Raw genomic sequence first — 17317 nt, forward strand, 5'->3', positions numbered from 1 at the left:
CATGCATGTAACAATCAATAACTCACAGCTAAACCCTATCCTATCACTATTTACCTGCCTGCCTAGGTAAGATTACCCTACAAATATCAACAACGCTGTAACCTTATCCCTCCACGGAAAAAATAAAAAAAATAAATTTCCAAATTCTCGCACCTCCCCTTATCGGCGCTGCCACGTTCACATCCACGTTCGCTCTAACCTGCGTCCGTCTGGTGGTGGCACAAAACCTCGCGCTGAAAGAGAGATACAGTATAGCTTTGCATGAAAGTGGGGTGCTCTCAGGGGGCGGGGTAGCTGTTCAGCGAATGAAAAGGAGGCCATCGCTAGACGGCGGCCGCGCCGGTATGCTAGTTTGCAGCCTTCCGCGTGCACTGCTGCATTGGGGTTCGAGACGCTCGCATTGTGGATGAGGCTATTGGGACTTATGCATGAGGGAGATCCGATCTTCGCCGAGAACGAGAATGCTCTAGTTTTCGTGTATGCAGAGCTATGGAGTTGGAGACATGTGGTGGATGAGCTGAGCTGGAGGAGGAATAGTGGAGTGTCTGCTCATCTAACGGGAGCGGTGCCAAGGGGAAATCTTCATACCACGATTTTCTGGGCAATACGAATCAGCGAAGATGGGACTTTCTACATCTTTCAGGCAGTACTATATCCTCACCTGCCGAACGCTCTTCTCCATCACCAGCCGGGCACATGCTCAATCCCTCTCCCCCACCTTTGGCGGCAGTTGCCCTCCAGCATGCACATTGGTCCCTACGCCACCTGTACCTATCTATTGGCAACTTGGCCTGCGATGCCATTCTCGGCTTCATGCACGAAAGTGGAATTCCCCATGTCTGATTGGGTTTCCTCTGAAGATCAAGCGCGAAAACCACTTAAGCATGACAGGCGTGGCACGCTCACCCCCTATCTCGGCTGATTGAAGCTGGCTGATTGAGCCTGGAACCTGCGGGGTACTACTGAAGCTCCTACCTACAGTAATTAGTTGATATAAGAGCCAGATCCGGTGTGGGTTTGGCGTTACTGGACTAAGTGTTGAATTTCGTTCTTGAATTTGAACTCTCTTCCACCTCCTCCAACCTTGGAAAAAATATATCTTCCATCCAACTCCAAAAAAAATAAACCTCCATCCCCCGCAAAAGAAACCCCACCAACCAACCAATTAATCATGGGCATAACCACCACACCCCCCACCTCCGTCCGCTGGAACGGCACCTCCGTCCCCGTCTACCCCATGCAAACCGTCGACTTCTCCTCACTCCTCTCGCAAGAGCCCGCCGAGCTCGAGAAGCTGCTTCAATGCTGCCAGACCGAGGGCTTCTTCTACATCGACCTCCAGGGCATCGACGGCCGCCGCATGCTCGACGACCAGCAAGAGACGCTCAAGCTCATGCACCGCTTCTTCGAGTCCCCGCTCGAGGTTAAGAATGAGTACGGTCTCGTATCTCCCCATCTGGGCTACGAGCCCGTCGGGTCCCGCACCGGTGTGTTGGAGAACACGAAGGATGGGTATGAGATGATTAAGGTACCCCCTCCCCTTCCTTTCCCTTCCCTTCCTTCCCTCTCCCTCCCCCCTTTGTTGGCACTCATTAACAACAGCCAAACAGGTCTCCCGCGACGAAATCCAACGCGACTCCCCGCACATCCCGCGCAACATCAAGAACAGCGGCGACATCAAGGTCCTCGAAAACGCCATCGCCGGCTCCAACATCATCACCAAGACGATCCTCTCCGCGCTGTCCACGGGCCTCGGTCTCGCAGGCTCATCCCGCTTCGAGAACACGCACCGGAACCACCGCCCCTCGACCAGCACCCTGGCCATGATGCATTATATCCCCTCGGAGCCGGTTACCGCGAAGAATATCGGGCATCAGAAGCATACGGATATCAGTTCGTTGACGTTGTTGTTTAGCGAGCAGTGGGGGTTGCAGATCCGTCCTCCTGGTTAGTTTATCTATCTATCTACCTACCTATCTACTCTGTGAAAATTCCCTCACGAATACGATGCTAAATGAGAATGAATGACAGGAGCCAAAGAATTCGGCTTCGTAGCTCCCAAAGTCGGCTGCGCCATCGTCAACGTGGGCGACTCCCTGCGCTTCGCCTCGGGCCACACGATGCAATCGTGCATCCACCGCGTCGTGCCCTTGGACCCGAACGAGCACCGCTACTCCATTGCCTATTTCCTGCGTGCGGAGGACGAGACGATGTTTACTGATAGCGATGGGAGATACATTACTGCTGGACAGTGGCACGATGAGAAGTTCTACACGTTTACGGCGCCCGAGGAGGAGCAGATGAAGGCGCCGGCTTATTTGTTGTTGGGTGGCATGAAGGAGGATGCGGAGGTGACGGTTAAGCAGGCTGAGGTGGAGGCTTATTAGGTGTCGTTAATATATCATCATTTGTAGTACTTTTGTGTTTCAAGTCTCTAGAAATGCAGAGACATTATGAATTTGTGCCGAATAATCGCTTGAGAAATTTACCCGAATATATGCGATTGCAGCACTTCCCCTTTTCCAATTAAGTCTAAATCATTCGGAATGCAACGAAGAATCATATCATCATATAAGATGTCCAAAGAAGGCTCCTGGAAATTGTATAGACACTAACAAGCAAGTTACTTTAACGTTCTAGAATTGATCTCGATGCCCACCGTTCGCTGAGTTCCACTGGACTTATTTCTTCCAAGATGGAACTACTTGCCCCAGAAAATTTCTGACAAAGATCTCTTTATCGGTTTGGAACATTCAGCAAAAGTGAAGAATCTGAGAGATTGTGTTAGCGTGAAACGTTGCTAGGTGAATGCGTATTTACGTTCCATCACTAGTAAGACCAACTAGAACTAAAGACAAAAGGAAAGCTCAAGCTACGACATGGCTAGAAGAGCTTGTCATCTTGGACTAGGAACCGTGCGAAGTTTGATTGATCAAGAGGGTCTTGGATTGGATGGCTTAGATACTTGAGCTTCATTTCCAGTTCAAAGGGATTCACGGAAATTCAAGGCAAAACGGTTTATATACAGAGACAGTATCATAATGACCAACACAATCATAGAACACCAAATTAGACTCAAACCACAATAGCAAGGATTCGCCTCATACCATTTGGTCCACTAGCCAAACTGCGACTTTCATCCAAACATATATAGCGCTCAAAGCAGGAGGCTCACCATTTGAAATCTGCGAGATATAAAATCAAATTCGCAAGCAAAGCTTCTTGTAAAAAGAACATCTACATCTCCACCACCGCCACCACCCACATTTCCATCAACTACTTGCCACTTGACAAGTTACCCCATCCACACATGGAGGGCGATGGCAACAGACTTCCTTGGGGGAAGCCGAAACCTCCCACCACCCCAAGCGCAAACTCAGACGGAGCAGAGCAAGTACCTCTCTGGAGGAGACGCGGTTCTATGCGACCACCAATTCAAGACGCAAGAGAACCTGCTCCGCGAAGACAGGAGTTGACACAAGAACCTTCATCCAGTTCCTCTCCCCTGCCATCGACGAGACAAGATCCGCCAAACATTAGAGAGCCTCTTCGAAGACAGCCAGACCCAAGACAAGATATTGTGGCTGGTTTACCACCTCTTCCTTTTCGAACGCAAGACCCTTCGAGTGCAAACGCACCTCAAAGACGACAAGATCCAACGCGCCAGGTACAACGTAGAACTTCCGACACACTCTCTCGGAGTCCAGAGTCTCCAATCGCAAGAGAGCCACCAAGGAGGCGACACGATTCTACGCCAGACGCAACAACCATGGCCTCTGGTGGACCCTCGAGAAGACGAGGTTCGTCAACCCAGAGAGCTGGCGCAAGTAGGGACTATTCCGCAGCTTCCTGGAGGGACAATGCGAATCCGTTACCAATCGCAAACACGCCCACACCCCCTCCGCCTGCCATCCACCCTCCATGGCCCAAAGCGCACCCGACCAAGCTCACGAACAAGAATGTCGCATATATGACAATCAGGCTCTCGGACATCAATCCCGGTATCATGCCCCATATATCGATCAAGGAATGCAAGTTTCTGGCGTCGTACAATTGGATCAAAGCTGATGTGGCCAGTATATATGTCCCAGGTATGGCATCTTGTTCCATCTTCGAGGCTATACTAATGTGAAACAGGAACGCCAGCACGGTGGTCGCCTCCTGCTTTGCCTTTCACCATAGCCCCAGACAGTGAACAAGACGAACACAGGCGCTTGATTACAGCTCCACGATGGGCTCCTTTCTTTGCATCGATGCTCATCATGCAACCAAATTACCCCCTTGGCGAAATCGACTTGGTGACTGATCGAAGCAGTCTTCGTCGACTGTTTGAGTGGGTCTGTAGTAGTAGTACAGAAGACAGCTGGCGTCTTGATGCGAATATTGTTGAAGGGACAATGTTTTTGAGCAAGTGGGTGAAGAGCTTTGGACGGTTTATTGGACCTGGCCATTCTGGGTACGGATTTGGGTTTGAGAAAGCCTGTCTCAAGTTTGAGGGGGATGTGAATGATAGCTCTTCACATCATCGGATATTGGAGTATGAGTTGGGTGGGTTGAAGTGTCTTGTACAATCCGAGGCCGATGGATATGTGGCCGATAACAATACTCAGGCCGAGTCGGGAGAGAGCTCGAATTCTCGAACCGATGCCTCGACGTCCAGGACTGAGTCTTTGTTTCCGGAGGTGGACGGCGTAAAGGTCATTCAAAAAGGAGATTTTGTCTCGCCGCTCTCGATCGTTGAAGCAAAATGTACTAGTCACAGAACTCCACTCCAACAACAGAAGGACAGAGTGAGCCTTCAATGTTGGTTATCACAAACGCAGACTGTCCTCGCTGGACAACACCAACAAGGCACTGTCAATAATATCGAAACTTTTCGAATGGGCAGTTCATTCTCCCAATGGGAGAAGCATGTTGGCCATCAGCATGAATTAAGAAGGCTCATCGGGTTGATCAAAGTGATCAGAAAGACCGCCAGAGACAACGCTAGTGGAAGATGCTATCTGATCTATGACGTTGACGCAGGACCTGGAATTTTGCAAGTCTTGCGAGCAAATGATGACACTCGAGTTAGTCTTTCTGATGAGGTGAAAGAGCAGTTCTGGCCACGACCGACTCCTTCTTCCTGATCTTCTGGTTGCATACGATGGAAGAACGGAGCTCGAGACCTTAATCACGGACACAAGGGAATGGAAGAAGAGAATAGGCTTCTGGATACAGTATTCAGTATAGATTGGCATATTTGCTGTCTCTAGAATTGAAATCCTGTTCAACTACAGCCACTTTTTGCCTCAGTGACTCGGAATGAAAATGTGATGAGGACAGTAAGAGGAAGAAGAAGAAGCAACGTTATAGAGGGCCAGTAAGTTCAACAAGATATTAGGGGACTTCTGCTCAAGGACAAAGAGCGATGGAGATATTATGAAGTATCTTTGAGCAGCAACATGCATCTTGCACATACTCTCGATCTGATACGAGAACATTCAATCCACGACCAATTGCTGTGCTGCTGTGCGAGAGAAAAGAATGAGGCAAGAACAAGACAGATTTGCTGTGATGGAGTGGTGGCATTGCTGCCGAAAATGATACAAGTTATAGCTTTGATTGGCAATATCGTGCAGATGGCGATGCAGAGTCTTTCTCCTTGAGCTGAGCTCCTAGCCAAGACTTCACGCCAAGGAGCGATACTGCCTCAAGGCTGCTTTGCACAATTTGCACATCCAGTTCTGCAACTCCAACACAAATTCCATCATGGCCGACTCGCAAAATGACGGTGCTCACGCACAAGCAACTTCGAGCCAGGCCAAAACGTTAGCAACGAACTCAAATTCGAAAGGGAAGGGAAACGACCAGAAGAACAAGAACAAGACGACGCACGGTAAAGATTCTCCGGGAAGGACAGCCAAGAATCTCGAAATGGTCTCTAGCGTGCAGCTTGCAGAGCTCGATGAAGCATACGGAGATCCGGCTGTTGCAGTAGCTATCAAGAACTATATGTTCCTTGCCTCGTATAACCGGGTTGATATCAGCGAGCCAACGATTCTTGTACCAGGTAGGCTCTTGAACAAAGGAAGCAAAACATTTGAAGAAAATTACTGATGGATCAAACAGGTAAGCCAGCACGATGGGCACCTCCGCTCCCGGTCACAGCTCCAAAGGACAATCAGCAAAAAAAGCGTGAAGACAGTAAGGATCGGATCGTCGCACCTCGATGGGCAGCATGTTTCGCTGCACTGCTCTTCATGCAACCATCATATACCCTGCTTCCAGGCTCCATCGTCGCGGACCGCAATAGCATTCGCAAGCTTCTCGATTTTGTTTCTGGCAAAAGGTCGCAGTACGATTGGCAAATCGACGCTCAGATGATGAAGGGCACCATTTTTCTGACTCGGTGGGAGAACGACCCATCCCAACACGTTATAGACAGGTTTTATGATGGATACGGCAAATCTTTTGAGAAGGCTTTCCTTGAGCATGGAGTTGGTCTCGAAGATAGCAGTTCTCATCATCGCATTGTTAGTTATGAACTGGGAGGTATGCGATGGATCTTGCAGTTCGAGGCCGATGGCTATCTTGTCGACAACGACGCTGATTATGGGTTTGCCACGGACCAAGGAACTGATGTGTCTGTAGTGGCACTGCCACTTTCGAAACGTGTGGATGCCGTATCTCTGAACAGCAACCAACAATATGAGATGTTGGAAGGAGTCAAAGTCATTCGAAGAGGGAGTTTGGTGTCTCCTGATTCAATCATTGAGGCGAGGACCAGAAAGAATGGTTCGAAGAGCCCGTCTGGGGACGAAAGTACCTCAATCTTGGTTCTCCAAGACGAATCACATGTTTAATGGTAAACATGTTGACGGTGTGGTCGACGCTATGGAAAAGGTGGACTTTGCTGAAGTATTTCCGCGTTGGGAAAAGGAAACCAAGGAAATCCGAAAAAGCTGATGCACCTGATCGAAAAGATTGGGGAAGTTGCGAAGCAAACGGATCATAGCAGGTGTTTTGTCGCCTGGGAAAAGCATCAGCCTCAAGTTGTGAAGTTCTTCAAGGCCGCAGATGCTCAGACGGGGTTGGCGTTTTCTCAGGATACGGTGGAGAGGTTCTGGGGAGAGAGAACTTCTGTGGCATATGATTAGCTAGGATGCCTTTCTATCGGCAAAGCTGGGTCCAAGTCACAAACCAGTGGGAAAGATAGATGTAGTAACAATGCCAATCTGACGGTTGAAGTCAACAATCGCGTATTAATGCTCAGTGATCACCTTAGACATTGATAGATGAGGAAATGTGAACAGCAAAGATACAAAGAGTGAAGATACAAAGTGAGGAAGCGACGACGAGGTGATGTTTGTCGTTAGCGCGTCTCACCCCTGCAACGCCTCTCCTTGGCGATCAACCCCGCTAGGAGCTCAGGCTATCGATGGCGTCAGCCACCCTCATTACCTACGAGACATTCAAGTCCCACGAGCTTCTTCTCTGTGTTCTCTTTCTTCTATCTCAAACATAACAAGGAGAAGACTGTATTTCTTTTTCATGCAGATTGCATCTTCCTATCTGTCGGATACAGCTTCACATCCTCAATGGCACCTTGTTAGCATCCTTCCTCTCTAAGCAGCTCGGGCACACTCTCTACACCATCTTGCCCTAGACACAGGCATTCGACAGCGACCATGAAATGCTCCAACCCTTTTGCATTCGCTCCCATGTCGGTGACATTAACTACCACGGTCGTCTATCTCGCCATCCTCATTCCTCTTCTCGTCATCCACGAAACAGTCCCACCTGCTCCTACCAACCCAACTGTGTACCGCGGCCTCAATTTGACTGAAGCATGGCTGGACTTGGACGAGTTGAGCAATGGATACCATCCCTTCAACAGTCGGAGGAACGATGATGTCAGGAATTGGCTGCTGCGAAGGATAGAAAGCATACTACACAGTAATGGAGTGTCCTTCCTATCAGACGACTCTGCCAATACCCAATCCTGGGATGCATCACCCTCAAAGCTCCCTCTTGAAGCTGCAAACCTAGACGAATTGGATCTCGGCTCTACTGATGCCAAACCGGCTTCAACTTCCCACCAAGACCTTCGAACGCGAACCACAGATCACGCTGCTGTCGTATTCAGTGATCTGCTATCGAATTATACAAGCACAGCCCTCACGAGCATCGGCGTGAGCGGACGTCGAGCTGGAATCAGTACCTACTTCGAAGGAAGTAACATAATTGTATACATACGAGGGACTGAGGATGAAGAAGGCGACTGGTGGAAACCAGTGCCTCCTTTCACACCACGAACATTTGGAAAGGGTGGAATCATGGTCAACGCCCATTTCGACAGTGTATCAACTGGATATGGAGCTACAGATGATGGCATGGGGGTGGTAACGGCTTTGCAGCTGATCAAATACTTTACCACTGAGGGAAACACACCTAAAAGAGGAGTCGTGGTACTCTTAAACAATGGGGAGGAAGATGGCCTCTATGGCGCCAAGGCATTTCTTTCCCACCCCATGGCGGCTTTTGTTCATGCATTCTTGAACCTCGAAGGAGCCGGAGCCGGAGGTAGAGCTACACTTTTCCGAAGCACTGACACTGAGGTGACGCGCGCATACGGAAAGGCCAAACATCCTTTTGGTACTGTCGTAAGTGCAGACGGATTTGCTTTGGGCTTCGTAAGAAGCGAAACAGACTATGTTGTCTTCCGGGCTGAAGGATACCGCGGGCTAGATGTCGCCTTCTGGGAACCAAGAGCAAGATATCACACAAATGAGGACGATGCTAAGCATGCTTCAAAAGCTTCATTGTGGCATATGCTTTCGGCTTCTGTCGAGACCATGAAATATCTGACTGCAGATACAAAGGACTTCATTGGCCCAAGAGGAGACAATGCGACAGGAAAGGTTAAAAATGGTTCAGGCTCTGATGGTGTCTGGTTTGACCTCTTTGGAAGTGCCATGGCCATCTTCCGCTTGAGAACGCTCTTCGCCTGGTCTCTCGCACTTCTCATTTCGTCTCCACTCATCTTAGGCATCATTTCGTACCTGTTGGTTCGATCAGACAAGTACTACCTCTTTGCTGGAGCTGTGAAGCCAGAAGGGCAAGACAGTGATGCAGCTATTTCACTGAAAGGTTGGAGAGGTGCCTTCAGATTCCCTATTGTGTTCATTGTTTCCGCGGCCATCACATTCGGAGCTGCCTTTCTACTTAGAAAGGTCAATCCATTGATTGTGTACTCGTCGCAATACAGCGTCTGGACGATGTCGATCAGTCTCTTCTTCTGTGTGTTCTGGTTCCTCATGGCTGGATGTAACTTCGTTCGGCCATCAGCTCTGCATAGAGTCTACGCCTTGACTTGGATGTTCATACTTGGCTGGGGACTTTTGGTCGCTGCTACTGTATTCGAAGACAGGTACAAAATCAGCGGTGGTTATATGTTCGTCATCTACGAGTCCGCTATTTTCTTAGCGACTCTGATCGGTTTGTGCGAGCTGTTTGCTTTGCCCAAAAAGATGTCTATTGTTGAGGACGCCCATGAAGAAAACGAGACTCGAGAAGCGTTTTCCGCTATCCCGAATGTCGAAGCCCTCGCCCCAGCAAATGATGGTGGCGATGATGAGGCTGAAGCAAGTGAAACAACACCTCTTGTTGGTGGCAATGGTCACCGGACTGTGTTAGGAAACACATTTTCAAGAGGGTACAGAAGATCCATCACGGACCAGACAGATGGTGCTACCGATGACGGTCACAGCAAGCACCATGCATTTGGGGAGGAGCAAAGATGGTCAGCGAAGTTGCCTACTTGGACATGGCTATTGCAATTCCTCATTCTTTGCCCATTTATTCTGGTAATTATTGGTCAAGTTGGCCTCTTGCTAGTATCTGCTTTGGCGCAGACCGGACCTGATGGGAGCCCTCTGCTGCTTCCCTACCTCGTGGTTGCTCTATTCACGGTTCTGATTATTTTGCCAATCACGCCTTTCATGCACCGAATTACAGCACCCGTCCCGACTTTCCTGTTCCTCGTCTTCATCGCCACTTTGATCTACAACCTCGTCGCGTTTCCTTTTTCGGCTAACAATCGATACAAAGCATATTTCCAACAGACTGTAGATCTAGACAGTGGCATTAACCATGTCACTCTGGCTGGTCTCGAGCATTACATTCGAGATATTATCTCTAACATTCCCTCTGCAGCTGGTCAATCTATCGACTGTGCTCCAAGGCCACAAATCCGTGCTGGCGTGTCATTCTGCACTTATGAAGGCCTGGCTCCTCAAGTTGTAGACAATGTCGTCGAAGGCGTTCCTCCGGAGAAGGGATACCAGGACTGGTTACACTACAACGTGACTCGAGCTCCAGGCTTGAACAAAGCAACCTTCCACATTTCAGGCCAGGAGACCAAAGCCTGTATCATCCGTTTCGATGAGCCCTTCACAGGATTCCACGTCCGCGGCGCAGCCCCAAGCAACGGCCGCTGGTCAGACGTACCCGAAAGTGGTAGCGACCAAATCAAGCTCTGGCACAGAGACTGGAATCGCGAATGGGTTGTCGATGTCGAATGGCCTGTCAGCGATAGCAAGAAAGAAGGCGAAGAAGGACGGAGGGGCAGAGTAGTTTGTCTATGGGCTGATCAAAATAAGCTCGGTACGATCCCGGCTCTAGATGAGGCGCTGAGGTTCTCGCCAGCGTGGACAGTGATTACTAAGATGATGGATGGATTGGTAGAGGGAAGCAAAGCTTTTGTGGTTTAATTGTTTATTGCATCGTGGTTTTGGAGTTCTGGTTTGGGCATGGCTTGAGGAATAGGGCAACAGAGCCGAAGATTGACGAGAAATGGAGTAATGGTAATGATGTGTACGCATAGAATGAGCATTGCAAAGGCTGCATAAGGTCTTCCAAAAATGGGTACCCGCTACACTTTCACGTGATCCTCCACAACCATCTTCAAAGACCCTTACCAGAGCAGTCCAGATCCAGAGATTTGTTATACCTCTACGAATTATTCGTTGAAGGTCAAAATTCACAGTTCAGGACTCCACAACCCAGACGTGTACGCTTCTGTTCCTTCCTTATCGAGAACTCAAACTCTAATGCGTGCCACTAGTAGCGTGATCAGTGCTCCGGACTTCACTTTCACTTCCACTTCCACCAACCACTTCCTCGATTCAATACACCTATTTCGCGTTCTTCACGACTTCTCTAATATCAAGCGCTCACATTAGTTTTGCAATGCCGACGTTGATGTTGGCAGATGATGATCGAATCGAGCGTGCTGCAGGCATCCCTTAGCCTTGTGTCACCAGCACCTTCAGTTTAAGCAAACAGCCCCACCCTCAATCTGTTTCAGCAACCTGGGCTTTCGGATCAATTCATCGACGTATCTCAGCTGATTCCCAGTTTCCTGCCGTCAACAACAGTTCGCCATCATGGAAGTCTTCGTTCGAGATGTGCCCGAGCAAGTGACAGAGAAGGGGCTGCGAAATCTGCTTCAGCCTTATATGAGGACCTTGAAGATCGAGATCTTTCATTGCACAAAACAACAGCAAAAGAGGTTTGCTTTCTTGGTATTTCTCACCGCCGAGGATGGAAACCGCTTTCTTCAGCATTATGGCCAACAAAAACCTTCACGGAATGCTCCGAATGGTCCCGTGTTCAAACCGAAAATCCAAATTCTGCGGGTCACTATCTTCTGTGGAGTCAGCAATAAACCTCCAAATCCGCACATTCTTCGAAGTCTAGAGAAGGAACAGAAAGATCGAAAAGCCAAGAGCAAGACTGCTCCAAGCGAAAATTCAAAGCTGCCAGCCAGAAAGGATTTTCCCGTCTTGTCTGTGTCATGCGGTGTATGGGGCTACGCTGACACTGATTTGGTTTTCATCCCATACCTAGCTCTTCATGAGAATGGACAGGCTATCTTTGGATCTCGAAGTCTGCTTGTGAAACTTGATTCCGGCAAACGAATCGAATTTCTCTACTCTTGCACGTATGGCATTACCATGCAAGATGCACCTCGACCTTCCTTCAGTGTCCAAACTTGGGAAGCTCCAAGATTTTACGAACACGAGTCTATGGATCTAATACAGTCTTTAATCGCAAGCGCAGCCAATTTGAATCTCAATGGCCAAAGAGGCAATAAGCGTCGGCGAGTAGGTTCTCTGACTCCGGAGCATGCTATAATTGCCGGCAGTTGTTTTGTCTACCGAATCGAACTCTCCCATGACAATGCTCCACCACAATCTAATTCCAACAATCACATCGAGGATGATATGCGTGCTTTGCAAAAGGTGCCTGGGTTACCACCGATAGCCCACCAGCAGATTGATGGCCATCGTCCCAGAAAATCATTTGCTAGCGAACTCAAAGCTCTTGATTCGACGTTCTCAGCTTCGCAAACCCTGCCTTGGAAGCTCAAATTCCAAATTCGTTTGCTAGTGTCCAACGGATACTTGACACCATCACAGACTCTCGCCATGTTACCAGAGTTTCAGAAGTTACATGGCCGATCTGAATTGGATATCTGCATCACAGCACTGCAGAGATTTCGAAATCAAATCTTGTATGCTGGCTCGGATACCGATGCGAAAGACTTGGAACTAGAAGCTTTGGTGCAGCAACTAAGAGAAGCTGAAGCCAAAGCGAAGAGCGATGATCGATTACGCTCAACGGACGGGCCTATAAATCTGTCTTCAGACCACTTGGCTATGATTCATCGAGCCATGATTACACCAGCAGGAATCTACCTTGATGGACCAGATGCAGAACCCATGAACCGTGTTCTGAGAAAATATCCTAATCATCACGAATTCTTCCTTCGCGTACAATTCGGTGATGAAGATGGAGAGCCAGTAAGGTTTAACCCTCGGGTATCGAACGACTTAATCTATAATGAGAGGTTCAAGTCTGTACTCCGGAATGGTATCAGCATCGCAGGGCGCAGATACAACTTTCTTGGATTCTCTCACTCTTCCTTGCGAGCTCAGTCTTGCTGGTTCATGGCACCATTCACACACAACGGCAGCCTACTCTTCGACAGAATGTTGATTCAACAGCTTGGTGACTTTACCAAAATACGGTGCCCTGCTAAGTGTGCAGCACGAATTGGTCAGGCCTTCTCGGAGACTCCCACCGCTGTTTCTTTTCCACCCGAGACTTTTATCAAGATCAATGATGTAGAACGTAATGGACGAGTATTCAGCGATGGAGTGGGCACCTTGTCTCTTGCTGCCATGCGAAAGATATGGAAAGCTGTCCCTTCAATGCGCGACACAAAGCCAACCTGTTTTCAGATTCGATTCCAAGGTACGTGGATGCTTCTTGTTTGCGTGTTGACAGCATGTCACTTATAGCTTGCTGACAAGATCCTAGGGGCAAAGGGAATGATTTCTCTTGACAATCGTCTCGAAGGAGAACGTGTCCATCTTCGCCCGTCCATGATTAAATTCGAAGGCTCGACCTCGGTGGATATTGAACTTTGTGGATCTAATGCTAGACCTCTACCTATGTTCCTTAATCGACAAGTCATCAAGATATTGGAAGATATGGGAGTAGATGACCACTGGTTCCTGGATCTTCAGTCTCAAGAAATTGAACGTCTCAGAAATATCACTTCGACAGCAGCAAATGCAGCTAAGTTTCTCAAGTCACAGTCAATTGGCGAAACTGGTAGCCTGTCTTGGTTTATCAAAAAATTAACCTCGCTCGGGTTAGAATTTCGATCTGATAGGTTTCTCAGAGACGTTCTCGAGCTATCCGTCATGATGCAAGTCCGAGTTATGAAGTATCGGGCTCGAATTCCAGTACCACTTGGATTAACCTTGTTTGGCGTCATGGACGAGACTGGCATTCTTGAAGAGGGTCAAGTCTTTTGCACATTCACCCAAGGTAAAGATACGACTATCTTGATTGGGAAGAATTTGGTCATTACGAGAGCTCCAGCTTTACACCCTGGCGATGTACAACTTGTTGAAGCAGTCAATGTACCGGATCATTCCCCTCTTCGGTGGCTGTCGAATTGCATTTGTTTCAGTCAGAAAGGAGAGCGCGATCTACCTAGTAAGCTAAGCGGCGGAGATCTAGATGGCGACCTTTACAACATTGTTTGGGACAGTGGATGCAAGCCCACTCACTACTGTCATCCAGCAGACTATCCGAGGCAACTTCCACAAGACATAGGCCGTACTGTCGAACGAGACGACATGACGGATTTTTTCATCAAGTTCATGGAGACGGACCAACTTGGAAGAATCGCGACTTCACATCAAGTGCTTGCGGACCAGAAGAACATGGGTACATCGGATCCTGATTGCAAACTGTTAGCCGAACTGCATTCCACAGCAGTTGACTTCTCGAAGACCGGAATTCCAGTGAGCCATAATGAATGCATATTGTCTGCCGCTTGCTAACCTCGTGTAGGTCGACATGAAGTTGATGCCAAAGGTAATTCCAGTCAGACCAGACTTCATGGCTCCAGGACCGAATATCAAGATCCACAAGAAAGAAGGGTTGTTGATTGAAAAAGACGACAATACACCCATTGATGAAAACGATGAGGAAGATTTTACACCCTATAAATACTACGAGAGCACAAAGATACTTGGCAAGTTGTTTCGCGCCATTGACGAACATGCTGTATTCAGCGATCTCCACAAATACCGAATGACTTCCCGTGATTCTTTAGAAATCCTCGATCAGGTTTGGGATTACGTAGTCCGAGAGACTCGATTGATCCAATGGCACCAGCATCTTAGCGAGGCTCAAGAGATTCGCGAAATGTGAGTGTTGTCTTCTACATCATGGTGTTTGATCTGACCATTCTGCGATAGGTACGAAGAGTCTATCCTTAGCATCATGAAGAGTTACAGTGAACATCCCGCGCGTCCAATATCGGAACTTGAAGCGTTCATTGGAAACATTCTCGGCACACAAGGCATACAGTCGCGCAGGCAACGGGATCTATCCATTCCCATGAAGGAAGCTTTTGATCGGGAAGTGGCTTCGACTGTCAGATTCATCCGAGGCGTCACCGACGACTACGAGGACCTAGAAGAGACATTGGCACGCAGTATTGCTTGCTTCTCGGTGAGTTTAGGCGAAGTGTCTCGTGCACCTGCAGGTGGTAGAAAGACAGAGCCACTTGTTAGCTTCCGCTATGTTGCTTGTGCTGTATGTCTACGAGCGCTGGACAAATATCTTGAGGATGATTAAGAAGACGGGAAGTAGAGCCACTTGTAAGGGCTAGGAATATTGCTGTATGTCTGCGAGAAAGGGGTATGGTGCTTGAGCTGGAAGTGTGGTTCCCAGACAGCTAGTTGGAGTCAGACTCGTGTTGCTATTTCGGACTGCTGGAAATCTCTCCTATGGGTATCGCAGAAGAATGTCTGTATGTAGCTAATAACATTATGAGGTAGCTGAGCCATACCTTCAATCAAACCCAACTGTGAGCATCCACATCCACAATCTCGATGACTCGGCCCCCACACACACAACACACACACATCGCACACACATCGCACCCGCACACATCACGGAACGACACACGGCCCCTGATTCGCTCCCCAAGCCACCCTCTGATTCGCCCCCTCGCAACACGCACCTCTCGTACTGCTGAATCACCTAGTCACGGCGCACCGATGGCCAATTCCATGCATCCGCTCGGAAAGAGGTCTTTTTTGCGATGTGCAACAAAGGGGTTGCTGTGTTGGCTTTGTCGGCCGATGGGTGATGTTGGTTTTTTTTTTGGGACGATGTTGGTTGATTACCTACCTATGTGAGGGATGGGGGTCAGGTGGTGTTTTGGGGTGGACAAGTTATGGAGGAGGGTGCATGTTTTGATATTGAGGATTGACTGGTTGGGGATTCAAGGAGAGAGAGCGAGAGGGAAGGAAGGATTGCGATCCTGGGTGGTGAGGCACAGTTGCGATGGAGAGGGGAGAGTGCTTATGTCACGTGTTTGTGGTGAGAGGAGGGTTGGGATTGGATTGGATTGGTTGGTGGGGTGTGAGGCTCTGGTGTTTGGTTCTTTTGTAGGATAGGGTGCTATTATTGTTGTTGTGGGATTTAGTAAGTGTTGCGAAGTTGAGTGATGATTTGGTGTTGTTGGGAGCAGGCGGCACGGGACCGGGTGAGATGTCTTGCAGCGGCGGATGGATGGTCTGAGCACGCAACGGCGGGATGCAAGATTCGGCATCTGGAAGGAAAGGTTTCTATCTGCATTTCTAGAAACTTGGAATGCTGAGCGGTAGACGTCTAGATCGTGAGGGGTGAATTTGGGATTTGTTTGGAAGGTACCTATATCGTTGTTCTTTAGTTTGCATTGTTTCTCCGCTTGTTAGGAAGCTACGGCATGCAAGCAGCAAGGTTGATGGCTCGAGTCTTGTCTGTTCTGAAATGCAAAGCCTAAGTCACGTCTCGGTGAAGTGTTTTTCTAGAAGCAAAAACATCGCCGGACTCATTCGCCGAGGAGGAGGACCGAGGACCGACGCAGTCCCAATTCAATGGAACGGAAGTAATGAGATGGCATGCTATGCTTATGGGCTGATCTCCCATTACACAATACATTGAGTCTCTACTGCGTAGTATTTGCAATCGGTGTCTGCTGTTGTTGGGGTGGTTGTATTTTGGTTCTGGGAACTCACCATTTACGGACTTCCGGTCCTGAACTTCTCAAGCTTGACCAAAAGTGGTAAGAAGCAGAGGAAAGTGAAGATTATTACTACGCTGGGATGGCCTACGACCAGCAACGGTGGAATAATGATGTTATTCGAAGTTGATAGTATTGGGAAGCTTACGTTACCAAGTTATGCTAAGTCAAGGATGAGTAAAGATAGGCCAATTCTGGAGAAGTAATAGCGTCTCCCACGATCGAAGTCTCGCTCAATGAGGCAGTATTCAGTCATCATGGTATATGCTATCAATAGTTCTTATTCCAACCCTAAGGTAGCTTTGCGGACAAAGAGAGGGTAAGCCAACTTGAGTAGACCATTTGGAGCTCGGTTACCCGATGCCGCTTGCAACGACTTAGTGGATTTGAATACCAATAGGCTCGTATGAAACGCCAGTCATTACTAGTCAGTTACTAGTTCTCTTTGCTCAACGACTTGAAAGAGAAAACCATGAAAGGACAGAAGAGAATTTCCTCACGTGATTCACATCACACTTGATCTGCAAAAAGGGGTTCGAAACACTTGCAAAGACTCAAATAAAACTTGAATCCATCAATATCCAGGGTTTACTGCCTCGAAATCCTAACCAAAGTCTTGAAAGGAGACCTGGAACTTCAACACAGACTATTCACGTGACCAACCCTCCATCCCCA

The 17317-nt window shown here is 48.5% G+C and overlaps 6 protein-coding genes across 6 annotated transcripts; all 6 read left to right on the top strand.

Moving 5' to 3' along the window:
- The first annotated feature begins 155 nt into the window (after positions 1-155).
- On the top strand, positions 156-1112 carry LY89DRAFT_430020 (uncharacterized protein). Its single transcript, XM_018207465.1, has one exon. The coding sequence runs from the start codon at positions 407-409 to the stop codon at positions 920-922; it is 516 nt and encodes a 171-aa protein (XP_018075589.1). The 5' UTR covers positions 156-406; the 3' UTR covers positions 923-1112.
- Positions 1113-1171: 59 nt separating this feature from the next.
- On the top strand, positions 1172-2387 carry LY89DRAFT_694812 (Clavaminate synthase-like protein; the record flags this gene model as incomplete). The annotated part of the gene is made up of 3 exons (XM_018216728.1): positions 1172-1528; positions 1611-1947; positions 2032-2387. 3 exons carry the CDS (start codon positions 1172-1174, stop codon positions 2385-2387), a joined length of 1050 nt encoding a protein of 349 aa, XP_018075590.1.
- A 923-nt stretch (positions 2388-3310) lies between these two features.
- On the top strand, positions 3311-5129 carry LY89DRAFT_665681 (uncharacterized protein; the record flags this gene model as incomplete). The annotated part of the gene is made up of 2 exons (XM_018212859.1): positions 3311-4091; positions 4138-5129. 2 exons carry the CDS (start codon positions 3311-3313, stop codon positions 5127-5129), a joined length of 1773 nt encoding a protein of 590 aa, XP_018075591.1.
- Positions 5130-5696: 567 nt separating this feature from the next.
- Positions 5697-7298, top strand: LY89DRAFT_681819 (uncharacterized protein). The gene is made up of 3 exons (XM_018214378.1): positions 5697-6150; positions 6208-7122; positions 7184-7298. The coding sequence occupies exons 1-2, from the start codon at positions 6099-6101 to the stop codon at positions 6843-6845; spliced, it is 690 nt and encodes a 229-aa protein (XP_018075592.1). The 5' UTR covers positions 5697-6098; the 3' UTR covers positions 6846-7122; positions 7184-7298.
- Positions 7299-7430: 132 nt separating this feature from the next.
- Positions 7431-11119, top strand: LY89DRAFT_430765 (putative zinc metalloprotease). Its single transcript, XM_018207467.1, has 2 exons — positions 7431-11053; positions 11108-11119. The coding sequence occupies exon 1, from the start codon at positions 7671-7673 to the stop codon at positions 10752-10754; it is 3084 nt and encodes a 1027-aa protein (XP_018075593.1). The 5' UTR covers positions 7431-7670; the 3' UTR covers positions 10755-11053; positions 11108-11119.
- Positions 11120-11174: 55 nt separating this feature from the next.
- Positions 11175-15447, top strand: LY89DRAFT_681821 (rna-dependent rna polymerase-like protein). The gene is made up of 4 exons (XM_018214379.1): positions 11175-13302; positions 13369-14366; positions 14416-14774; positions 14826-15447. Exons 1-4 carry the CDS (start codon positions 11430-11432, stop codon positions 15205-15207), a joined length of 3612 nt encoding a protein of 1203 aa, XP_018075594.1. The 5' UTR covers positions 11175-11429; the 3' UTR covers positions 15208-15447.
- Positions 15448-17317: the final 1870 nt, after the last annotated feature.

This window comes from Mollisia scopiformis, assembly GCF_001500285.1.
Source record: "Mollisia scopiformis unplaced genomic scaffold LY89scaffold_5, whole genome shotgun sequence".
Classification (NCBI taxonomy): Eukaryota; Fungi; Ascomycota; class Leotiomycetes; order Helotiales; family Mollisiaceae; genus Mollisia; species Mollisia scopiformis.

Coding starts and splice junctions, on each gene's coding strand:
- LY89DRAFT_430765 (XM_018207467.1), top strand. CDS start 7,671: ATGAAATGCTCCAACCCTTTTGCATTCGCTCCCATGTCGGTGACATTA.
- LY89DRAFT_681821 (XM_018214379.1), top strand. CDS start 11,430: ATGGAAGTCTTCGTTCGAGATGTGCCCGAGCAAGTGACAGAGAAGGGG. Junction 13,303..13,368: donor TTTTCAGATTCGATTCCAAG/GTACGTGGATGC, acceptor ACAAGATCCTAG/GGGCAAAGGGAATGATTTCT. Junction 14,367..14,415: donor TCTCGAAGACCGGAATTCCA/GTGAGCCATAAT, acceptor AACCTCGTGTAG/GTCGACATGAAGTTGATGCC.
- LY89DRAFT_430020 (XM_018207465.1), top strand. CDS start 407: ATGAGGCTATTGGGACTTATGCATGAGGGAGATCCGATCTTCGCCGAG.
- LY89DRAFT_681819 (XM_018214378.1), top strand. CDS start 6,099: ATGGATCAAACAGGTAAGCCAGCACGATGGGCACCTCCGCTCCCGGTC. Junction 6,151..6,207: donor ACCTCCGCTCCCGGTCACAG/CTCCAAAGGACA, acceptor GGATCGTCGCAC/CTCGATGGGCAGCATGTTTC.